This window comes from Chiloscyllium punctatum, chromosome 19 (assembly GCF_047496795.1).
Source record: "Chiloscyllium punctatum isolate Juve2018m chromosome 19, sChiPun1.3, whole genome shotgun sequence".
Classification (NCBI taxonomy): domain Eukaryota; kingdom Metazoa; phylum Chordata; class Chondrichthyes; order Orectolobiformes; family Hemiscylliidae; genus Chiloscyllium; species Chiloscyllium punctatum.
The window spans coordinates 94,358,301-94,370,377 of NC_092757.1; the positions used below are offsets into that span (position 1 = coordinate 94,358,301).

Here is a 12,077-nt window from a genome sequence, read left to right on the forward strand (position 1 = left end):
AAGTCACCGTAGTTTTAGAGGACCATAGGGCTGCTCTTTCATTAGAAAGAGAGAGAAAGAAAATTAGTGGTTAAACATGAGGGAGACCATACCTTGGATGAGGAGAGAAGCTAAGAACAAGAGTCCTTCACAATATCTCGGTGTGTAGAACCCACGAGGTTGCCGTTTGTCTGCATAGCAAACAATCTGTCTAGCCAATCGAAATTGCTGATTCCCTAAAGACCCCTTTAAACCCAAGCATTGACACATTAATTCAAAAATAGAACAGACAAGACAAACAGCTGTGCAGGTATATCATAGGTAAAAAACTTAAACCAAAAGGAACAAGTTCTTTGAATCAAGAGTCCAAACTACAGGAGTGGAACAAGCTGACTTTCTCACCTTTTGGCAATGTTTGTTGTCACATAGTTGTTACATTTTTGTTGACTGTAGTGTAATACATTTGGTAAGTTGGACCTAGGTCGTTGATTAAGTTAGTTTTTTTTTGTAGAGTCCCAGAGAAAGAGAGACCCGTGTATGCTTTCTGGAGTTCTGAGTCAGCTTTCTTCTCAGGTCTGTTACAAACTAGTTTCAAACCAAAGGCACTTGGTACTAGCTTGTCTCTGTCAAGTATTGAATCCAGCTTCTCCAAAAGATTCTCCTCAGCATACAGATGGTCAGTGCAGACCAAGGGTCAAACCTGATATTTTCTAAGTATAAATCAGGATGCAACCATGCAATGTGTGCATGTACTTAATATGGCAGTTAGTGTTCTTAACTGCTGTGCCACTGGGTAATGCGATAGAAAATTAAACTCTCTTCTGTCTGATGTCAACCTCTGTGCAGTGATATGAAAGTCCCTTCTGTGTGGCAAGGTGTTTTAGTCCTTAAGGAGCACCATCTGAAGAGGCTACATTTCAGATCAGATACTAAGCCAAGGCCTCACTATCAGTTCAAGTAGATGTAGAACACACCATAGTATTATTCAAGTCAGATCAGGAGGAGTTCTCCCCAACATCCTGGTCAAAGTTGAAGTGATTTCAATTTGTGGGATCTTCCTGTATATATATTGACAGCAGTGTTTTCCTACATTACAAAAGGGGTTGTACAAGTGGAGGATTGTACTTTTTTCTACAGGCTATCAAATTAAGTTGTCCACATCCTTAGATTTCGTTTAATGGAACCTTGTGACTTCTTTTGCAGCTTGACATTAGTGTACCAGTGGAGGTGGTCTTCACAAGAGACACATTGACGGCAGAACAACAGAAAAGGCTGCTGCCACAGACTCAGTTTAGCCAGAAACTGAATCAGCTGGATGGTGAGTAAATACAACAGTAAACTTAAAATGGTGGCTTCTCATTTTATATACTGATTGCAATAGTGCTGATGTTTGAACAAGTAAAGAAATGTTTGTCCCCACACCAATATGTTATCCTTTTCATATTATTGAGCTGTGCAAATAAGAAGATAATCAACTTTGATTTCATTGTTTGTGCTGAGATTAATTGATCACAGTAAGATACAGTAATAAAGCATAACGGTTGATATTTTTAAAATTCACTTATGGGACATAGGCGTTGCTGGCTGGCCAGTATTTATTACCCATCTCTAGATGCCTTTGAACTGATTGGCTTGTTAGTCCATTTCAGAGGACAGTGGAGAGTCAACCACATTGATGTGGATCTGGAGTCATATGTAGGCCAGACCAGGTGAGGATGGCAGATTTCCGTCCTTGAAGGACATTAGTGAACTAGGTGGGATTTTTCTGGCAATCAACAATGTTTTCATGGTTAACAGTAGATTCTTAATTCCAGATTTTTATTGAATGCAAATTCCACCACCTGTCATGGCAGGATTCGAACCCAGGTCCCCAGAACATTAGCAGAGTTTCTGGATTAATAGTCTAGCGATTATACTACTAGGCCATCAGTTCCCCCAGGATCTTGGTGTCTATCAAGGGTTTTGCCCCATATCACCATCCAGTAATTCCTGGTTGGGATGTGCACATGTTTGCTCTTCAAGTGGTGATAGCCACAGACTCAGCAGTGTGATCTCTGTTGAAACTCACTTGTAAACTCAAAGCCAAGACTGGTCAGCAACTGTTTTCACTGGGAATGCTGAGGATTATTAGAGAGAAAACATGAACAAAATAAATGTAAAGAGATTCTATTTTATACTATTGGCACTAAAAATCCGTTTGTACTGTTCTCCCACATGTTAGTATATAGTTAATGTAGTGCTCCCTGTGGGTCACTACGCTCAATGCATAAATTGAATCTGAACATTAAGATTGGCAATTGTGTTGCTAAATCACTGTCTAGTCAGCTTTGCTTCTTGTACAAATTCTGTTTCATGTCTAGTTTTGTAAAGTTTAAATCCTTGTACTGTTACTCTCTCAGGTAAAACAGGCTTCAAGTATAGGTATGAGAAGACATATAGAGCTGCTACCGGTATTGAACAAGATGCAATAATGGGTGAAAATGTGGAAGGTAAAAAATTGCTGCTGCGTACCTTTTCTATATTGAATTTACTTCTGTCTCTATCTGTTGCACTTGCCTCAAAGCCGAGTGAATCCTGTTTGTTTACCTGGATACTGAGAGGATGAATTGAAGATTAAAAATCCGAGTTACAACTGTGATAGGCCAGCTGCAGTCAGTTGTTGGAAGATCTTTGGGAGTGATTTAGGGAGATGACTGGTGTCTCTGGCAATAAGCCTTTCCCCACTGAGCTGATGCTGTGGTTTACATTGATTAAGATTTAAGAACTTGTGACCAGAACTGTCCATCATCCTGTGAGGCCTATCCTAAACCTTAAAAGTATTGTGAGGACCCACTTTCAGGGTCTGTATTATCTTTGTCATTCTGATCTCATTTCACCAAGCTTGCTTTCGAGCACTGGTCTGGGAAGTATATTGCAGCATTGAAACCCTCCATCTGCCTATATAATACAGCCGTTTATTCCCTGGTTTCTTAGAACATAGAACATAGAACAATACAGCACAGAACAGGCCCTTTGGCCCATGATGTTGTGCCGAACATTTGTCCTAGCTTAAGCACCTATCCAGTTGCCGCTTAAAGGTCACCAATGAATCTGACTCTGCCACTCCCACAGGCAGCGCATTCCATGCCCCCACCACTCTCTGGGTAAAGAACCTACCCCTGACATCTCCCCTATACCTTCCACCCTTCACCTTAAATTTATGTCCCCTTGTAACACTCTGTTGTACCCGGGGGAAAAGTCTCTGACTGCCTACTCTATCTATTCCCCTGATCATCTTATAAACCTGTATCAAGTCACCCCTCATCCTTCACCGTTCCAATGAGAAAAGGCCTAGCACTCTCAACCTATCCTTGTACGACCTATTTTCCATTACAGGCAACGTCCTGGTAAATCTCCTCTGCAACCTCTCCAAAGCTTCCACATCTTTCCTAAAGTGAGGCAACCAGAACTGCACACAGACTCCAAATGTGGCCTTACCAAGGTCCTGTACAGCTGCAACATCACCTCACGACTCTTGAATTCAATCCCTCTGCTAATGAACGCTAATACACCATAGGCCTTCTTACAAGCTCTATCCACCTGAGTGGCAAATTTCAAAGAGCTATGTACATAGACCCCAAGATCCCTCTGCTCCTCCACCTTACGAAGAACCCTACTGTTAACCCTTTATTCCGCATTCTTATTTGTCCTTCCAAAATGGACAACCTCACACTTGGCAGGGTTGAACTCCATCTGCCACTCCTCAGCCCAGCTCTGCATCATATCTAAGTCCCTTTGCAGCCGACAACAGCCCTCCTCACTATCCACAACTCCACCAATCTTCGTATCGTCTGCAAATTTACTGACCCACCCTTCAACTCCCTTTTCCAAGTCATTAATAAAAATTACAAACAGCAGAGGACCCAGAACTGATCCCTGCGGAACTCCACTTGTAACTGTGCTCCAGGCTGAATATTTACCATCTACCACCACTCTCTGACTTCGACCGGTTAGCCAGTTCTCTATCCAACTGGCCAAATTTCCCACTATCCTATGCCTCCTGACTTTCCGCATAAGCCTACCATGGGGAACCTTATCAAATGCCTTACTAAAATTCACATACACTACATCCACTGCTCTACCCTCATCCACATGCTTGGTCACCTCCTCAAAGAATTCAATAAGATTTGTAAGGCAAGACCTATCCCTCACAAATCCTTGCTGGCTGTCCCTAATCAAGCAGTGTCTTTCCAGATACTCATAAATCCTATCCCTCAGTACCCTTTCCATTACTTTGCCTACCACCGAAGTAAGACTAACTGGCCTGCAATTCCCGGGGTTTTCCCTATTCCCTTTTTTGAACAGGGGCACTACATTCGCCACTCTCCAGTCCCCTAGTACCGCCCCCTTTGACAGTGAAGATGAAAAGATCATTGCCAACGGCTCTGCAATTTCCTCTCTTGCTTCCCACATAATCCTAGGATATATCCCGTCAGGCCCGGGGGACTTGTCTATCCTCAAGTTGTTCAAAATGCCCAACACATCTTCCTTCCTAACAAGTATCTCCTCTAGCTTACCAGTCCATTTCATACTCTCCTCTTCAACAATACGGTCCCTCTCATTTGTAAATACTGAAGAAAAGTACTCATTCAAGACCTCTCCTATCTCTTCCGACTCAATACACAGTCTCCCACTACTGTCCTTGATCGGACCTACCCTCGTTCTCGTCATTCTCATGTTTCTCACATACACATAAAAGGCCTTGGGGTTATCCTTGATCCTACCCGCCAAAGATTTTTCATTCTCTCTTTTAGCTCTCCTAATCCCTTTCTTCAGCTCCCTCCTGGCTATCCTGTATCCCTCCAACGCTCTGTCTGAACCTTGTCTCCTCAACCTTATGTGAAATTAGATTAGATTAGATTACTTACAGTGTGGAAACAGGCCTTTCGACCCAACAAGTCCACACCGCCCCGCCGAAGCGCAACCCACCCATACATGTACCCCTCACCTAACACTACGGGCAATTTAGCATGGCCAATTCACCTAATCTGCACATCTCAAAGAAACCGGAGCACCCGGAGGAAACCCACGCAGACACGGGGAGAATGTGCAAACTCCACACAGTCAGTCACCCGAGGCGGGAATTGAACCCGGGTCTCTGGCGCTGTGAGGCAGCAGTGCTAACCACTGTGCCACCGTGCCGCCCCTCCTCCTTCCTCTTTACTAGATATTCAACCTCCCTCGTCAACCAAGGTTCCCTCACACAACCATCTCTTTCCTGCCTGACAGATATATCCATATCAAGGACATGTTGTATCTGTTCCTTGAAAAAGTTCCACATTTCAATGTCATCCTTCCCTGACAGCCTATGCTCCCAACTTATGCTCCTCAAATCCTGTCTTACAGCATCGTATTTACCCTTCCCCCAATTGTAAAACCTACCCTGTTGCACGCACCTATCTCTCTCCATAACCAAGGTGAAAGTCACAGAATTGTGGTCACCATCACCAAAATGCTCACCTACTAACAAGCCCATCACTTGTCCTGGTTTGTTACCGAGTACCAAATCCAATATGGCCCCCCCTCTGGTTGGACAATCTACATACTGAGTTAGAAAAGCTTCCTGGACACACTGCACAAACACCGCCCCGTCCAATCTACTTGATCTAAAGAGCTTCCAATCAATATTTGGGAAGTTGAAGTCGCCCATGACTACTACCCTGTGGCTTCTGCACCTTTCTAAAATCTGTTTCCCAATCTGTTTCTCCACATCTCTGCTGCTATTGGGGGCCTATAGTAAACACCCAACAAGGTGACTGCTCCTTTCCTATTTCTGACTTCAGCCCATACTACCTCCAAAGGAAGATTCCCCTCGAACTGCCTTTCTGCAGCCGTTATACCATTTCTAATTAGCAACGCCACCGTCCCTCCTTTTTTACCATCCTCCCTAATCTTACTGAAACATCTGTAACCAGGAACCTCCAACAACCATTCCTGTCCCTCTTCTATCCATGTTTTTGTGATGGCCACAACATTGTAGTCCCAAGTACCGATCCATGCCTTAATTTCACCCACCTTATTTCTGATACTCCTTGCATTGAAGTATACACACTTGAACCCATCTCTGTGTCCGCAAGTATTCCATGTCAGTGCTACCTTCTCCCCAGCCTCCCTACATTCTTGGACATCCTGAAAAACAGCTAGCCTACTTGCTGGACTACAAGTCCGGATCCCATCCCCCTGCCAAATTAGTTTAAACCCCCCCCCCACCGAAGAGTGCTAGCAAACCTACCTCCCAGGATATTGGTGCCCTTCTGGTTCAGGTGCAACCCGTCCTGCTTGTACAGGTCCCACCTTCCCCAGAATGCAGTCCAATTGTCCAAATATCTGAAGCCATCCCTCCTACACCATCCTTGCAGCCACGTGTTCAATTGCACTCTCTCCCGTTTCCTTGCCTCACTGTCACGTGGCACCGGCAACAACCCAGAGATGACGACTCTGTCCGTCCTAGCTTTTAGCTTCCAGCCTAACTCTCTGAGCTCCTGAATGACCTCCCCACCCCTCTTCCTACCTATGTCGTTGGTGCTAATGTGTACCATGACTTCTGGCTGCACACCCTCCCCCTTAAGGATTTTGAAGACACGGTCTGACCCTGGCGCCTGGGAGGCAACAAACCAACCGAGAGTCTCGCCCATGTCCACAGAATCGCCTGTCTGTCCCTCTAACTATAGAGTCTCCTATAACTAGCGATCTCCTCCTCTCCCCCTTTCCCTTCTGAGCCTCAGAGCTGGACCTCGTGCCAGAGACCCGGTCACTGCAGCTTACCCCTGCTAGGCCGTCCCCCCCAACAGTATCCAAAGCGGTATACTTATTGTTGAGGGGAACGGCCACAGGGGATCCCTGCACTGCCTGCTTTCTCCCCTTCCCACCTCTAACTGTTACCCAGCTACCTCTGTTCTCTGGCGTAACTATGTCCCTGTAGCTTCTATCTATCACCCTCTCAGCCTCTCGAATAATCCTCAGTTCATCCAACTCCAGCTCCAGTTCCCTAACGCGGTCTGTGAGGAGCTGGAGCTGGCTGCACTTCCTGCAGATGAAGTCGGCAGGAGCATCGGTGGTCACCCCTACCTCAAACATCCTGTAGGAGGAACATTCCACTGCCTGCGCTGCCATAACTCTACACTTAGTCTCCAAAACAAGAACAATATGTAGCTTACCTTTTTTTTAGGTTAGAGGAGGAAGGAGGGTAGGAGACACTACACGTGTAGTGTCTCCGGTTCCTTCTCCACTCAAATAACAATCACTTACCTTCCCGACCGGCTTTGCGCTCCGACTTCACTTCCGCCCAGCTCCCACTGCTCTCTGCTGCAAAAAAAAATGAAAACCAATGAAAACCAATAGTTTCAGTCTTCCTAATATTTATTTGGGGGAAATTTCTGCTCGTCCCTTATTGGCTATTTGAGGGGACCATGGAAGAAATAGTGATATTGTATTGTCAGCATATATTAGGAATCTGTTTTGGTTGACATGACGGAGGGCTATTATGCGTTTAAAAAGGTAGAAGGAGCCCTAGGATACATCCTTAGCAACACCCAGAGAGAACAGAGCAAAAAGAACCTGGCCAGGTATCAACCTACATGAATCTCATTTAAATATCATCCGTTGTGCACGCTGAGTTTCACTGGCTCTTTGTCTGACTACATCAATTTCCAAATCCTTATCCTTTATTTTAATTCCCTCTATGGCCACATCCTTCCCAATTTCTGTAATTCCCCCAAACCTTTAAGCTTTTGAGATCTCTCTGTTTTTCTAATTCTGCCTCTTGAGTATCCCTGATTTTAATAACTATGTCATTAGCAGTGTACTTTCAACTGCCATGACTTTAAGCTCTGGAATTCCCTCCCTATCATTGTTCTCTTTTTGAGATGATCCTTTAAACCTTTGATAAATCTGGGCTTGATTTCTCATGCTGTGGCTTGTTACAAATATTTCATTTATATTGCTCTTGTTAAGCACTTTGGGATTTCAATGTTTGTGAGAAGATTTGTAGCTCGGGTGCTCGTTGTGGTTCTGTTCACCGAGCTGGGAATTTGTGTTGCAGACGTTTCGTCCCCTGTCTCGGTGACATCCTCAGTGCTTGGGAGCCTCCTGTGAAGCGCTTCTGTGATCTTTCCTCCGGCATTTATAGTGGTTTGAATCTGTCGCTTCTGGTTGTCAGTTCCAGCTGTCCATTGCAGTGGCCGGTATATTGGGTCCAGATCGATGTGCTTATTGATTGAATCTGTGGATGAGTGCCATGTGTCTAGGAATTCCCTGGCTGTTCTCTGTTTGGCTTGTCCTATAATAGTAGTGTTGTCCCAGTCGAATTCATGTTGCTTGTCATCTGCGTGTGTGGCTGCTAAGGATAGCTGGTCGTGTCGTTTCGTTAGTTGGTGTTCATGGATGTGGATCGTTAGCTGTCTTCCTGTTTGTCCTATGTAGTGTTTTGTGCAGTCCTTGCATGGGATTTTGTACTGAAGGGGGGTGATAAACCACCCCATGTTTACCGTGGAGCAAGGCCCGCATTGGGAGAGCCAGCAGTATCCATTTTAAAGCAAACAGTATTCATTCTAAAACAGCAGCTGCCAGCCCGACCACATGCAAAACAGTCCTACACAAAAGGCACGGTGGCACAGTGGTTAGCACTGCTGCCTCACAGCGCCAGAGACCCGGGTTCAATTCCCGCCTCAGGCGACTGACTGTGTGGAGTTTGCACGTTCTCCCCGTGTCTGCGTGGGTTTGCTCCGGTTTCCTCCCACAGTCCAAAGATGTGCAGGTCAGGTGAATTGGCCATCCTAAATTGCCCGTAGTGTAGGTAAGGGGTAGATGTAGGGGTATGGGTGGGTTGCGCTTCGGCGGGGCGGTGTGGACTTGTTGGGCCGAAGGGCCTGTTTCCACACTGTAAGTAATCTAATCTAATCTAAAAAAAATGATCAGGAGAAGGGGGCCCAAAGACAGATCCGAATACACACCGGACCAGACACTAGTCAGGACTCCAGACAATGGTCATGACTCACAGATCGAAACTCACTTTATAATCTCGTCAAGGCTCCAACTGACACACACCCATAACCTGATCATGCAAAACAGTCCTACACAAAAGGCAAACACCAAATGAACAGGATGAATCTAACAGACACTTTGGAAGTAACAAACGGGGGTGCTAGCCTCCAGCTCTCACGGAGAGACAAGCAGATAGCACCCGGACCCCTTTACGTAAAGATAAACAGCACACCTTTTGTGTATGCTACTGACTCTCCGAGGACGGCAGGAATCTTGACATTCACACATACTCCAGCCATGATTACCACCATTCACACTCATTCATACCCAATCTCCTACATCCTGACTCATGAAGTATATAACTTGTAACATCGCGCGTGGAACGGGAGAGCGATCGAGATTCGGACCTCGGTTGGTCTCCGCCGGCGTTAAACACTTTAATAAATTACTGATTGTCGAACCGCGCTCTGGGCTCGGACTGAGATCATTTCATCCGCGCTAACAGTACACTACATTGGTTTTGCTCATGCTGGGTATCGGGTCCTTCGTTCTGGTGAGTTGTTGTCTGAGAGTGGCTGTTGGTTTGTGTGCTATTATGAGTCCTAGTAGTCACAGTAGTCTGGCTGTCAGTTCGGAAATGCTCTTGATGTATGGTAGTGTGGCTAGTCCTTTGGGTTGCGGCATGTGCTCGTTCCGTTGTCAAAATGGATACCCGCGCAATTTCATCAACAGATGCCTAAGGGAAAGACAACAGAATGAGGACATGCCGTTCAATCAATAAGCACATCGATCTGGACCCAATACACAGACCACTGCAACGGACAACTGGAACTGACAACCAGAAGCAACAGATTCAAACCACTATAAATGCCGGAGGAAAGATCACAGAAACGCTTCACAGGAGGCTCCCAAGCACTGAGGATGTCACCTAGACGGGGGACGAAACGTCTGCAACACAAATTCCCAGCTCGGCGAACAGAACCACAACAACTTTGGGATTTATTTTAAGTATGTTGAAAAATGTAATTTGTTGTATAATATTGTGGAAGATCAAAATAAAATCTCCTTGAAAGGATGTTTCTTCCACCACCATTGCATTTTCCATCTCCACCTTTGTTCCAACCCACCGACTGCTAAACCTTCCTTCTGTGCCTTTATGCCTGGATATTGCACTATTCCAATGTTCTCTTGGCTAATTTATCCTCCAGGAGAAAGTGAAGACTGCAGATGCTGGGGATCAGAGCTTAAAAATGTGTTGCTGGAAAAGCGCAGCAGGTCAGGCAGCATCAAGGGAGAAGGAGAATCGACATTTCAGGCAAAAAATGCAAAACTTGCGCCCACACCTCCCCCCTCACTTCCCTCCAAGGCCCCAAGGGATCCTTCAATATCCATCAGAAATTCACCTGCACCTCCACACACATCATTTACTGCATCCGCTGCACCCAATGTGGCTCCTATACATTGGGGAGACAGGCCGCCTACTTGCGGAACGTTTCAGAGAACACCTCTGGGACACCCGGACCAATCAACCCAACCGCCCAGTGGCTGAACACTTTAACTCCTCCGCCAAGGACATGCAGATCCTTGGCCTCCTCCATCGCCAGACCATGGCAACATGACACCTGGAGGAAGAGCAATTCATCTTCCGCCTAGGAACCCTCCAACCACAAAGGATGAATGCAGATTTCTCCAGCTTCCTCATTTCCCCTCTTTCCCGCCCCCCCCCACACCTTTTCTCAGTCGCAGCCCTCAGACTCAGCACCGCCTTCTTGACCTGCAATCTTCTTCCCGACCTCTCTGCCCCTGCCCTTGCCCCCACCCCCTCTCCGGCCTATCACCCTCACCTTAACCTCCTTCCACCTATCGCATTCCCAACCTCCCTCCCCCTCGTCCCTCCTCCCTACCTTTTATCTTAGCCTGTTTGGCACACCCTCCTCATTCCTGAAGAAGGGCTTATGCCCGAAACGTTGATTCTCCTTTGATGCTGCCTGACCTGCTGCGCTTTTCCAGCAACACATTTTTAGCTCTAATTTATCCTCCATCCTACATAGATGTAATCAAAAACTTTGATGCTGGTAAGTCTCCTGCTCACTCATCACCCCTGTGCATCCTGACTTACTTTGACTCCTAGCTACCACATGCTGCAAATTTCGATCTCCCATCCTATGAAGTGCCTTGGATCTAAATAAATGTTAGTTGTTGATGTTAAAATCTCTTTCTGGCCTTATCCCTCTGTATCACTGTGATCTCTACAAACTTCTAGCGAAGGAAATCGGGTTAATTAGATCCAGGATTGGTTGAACGGTGTTTTTGTGACTGGAAGCCTGGGTCTATTGAGATTCCACAGTGTTCAGTGACAGGGCTCTTGATGTTTGTGGTGTGTATAATGATTTAGACATGAATGTAGGCGGGTTGGTCAGTGAGGTCGTGGGTAATGCAAATATTAGTGCGTGGTAATAGTGAGGAGGATAACCTTAGATTACGGGCATCTGAAAAGAGAAACAACTGGATCAAGATTCATTTAGGCTTTAGCAGAAACTTTAAACTGTTACCTTAATCTCAACTGTTGTTTTGTAATTTGAACTCATATTAATCCAGGCCTGTATAAATTAACCACTTATTCCACAGTGCAAACTTAGAGAAATGTTGTCTGCAGCCCGGGAAATACATGTAGTCCATCTGTACTTTAGCTTCTACTAAACATTAATCAACTACTCCATCTTGGTCAGCTCAGCTGATTGCTCACAAATGTTCATTTTAGTTGTGCAATAGTTATGAATTGGTTCTGTTCTTTTTGTTTTCTCATCCATCCCAGCTCCTCTTTCCTGAATGAGATGCATTTCTATGAAGCACAGTCCTTGGACTTGAAACTCCTTTTAACATGCCAAGTTGCTCACTTGAGAATCAAAAACAGGCTGTAGGGGAGGGGCATCACCTGAAGGTGACTATTAAAATTCTTCCAAGATTGTGATTCATAATGAGAGTGGCAGCCTAATTTGACTTTTCTCTATCCCTCTCTTGGGGGATTTCTCTCTCAAGATTTCTTAATTTTTTTTCTTTATCCCTATTTCTCTTGC

The 12,077-nt window shown here is 45.5% G+C and overlaps 1 protein-coding gene across 1 annotated transcript in view; it reads left to right on the plus strand.

Annotated features, from left to right (window-relative positions):
• Nucleotides 1-12,077, plus strand: part of pigs (phosphatidylinositol glycan anchor biosynthesis, class S) — a 54,885-nt gene that overhangs the window by 10,812 nt on the left and 31,996 nt on the right. The window contains exons 3-4 of the mRNA XM_072590104.1: nt 1,183-1,297; nt 2,379-2,468. Of these exons, the coding sequence (XP_072446205.1) occupies nt 1,183-1,297; nt 2,379-2,468 (205 nt within the window). The remainder of the gene's footprint in view (nt 1-1,182; nt 1,298-2,378; nt 2,469-12,077) is intronic.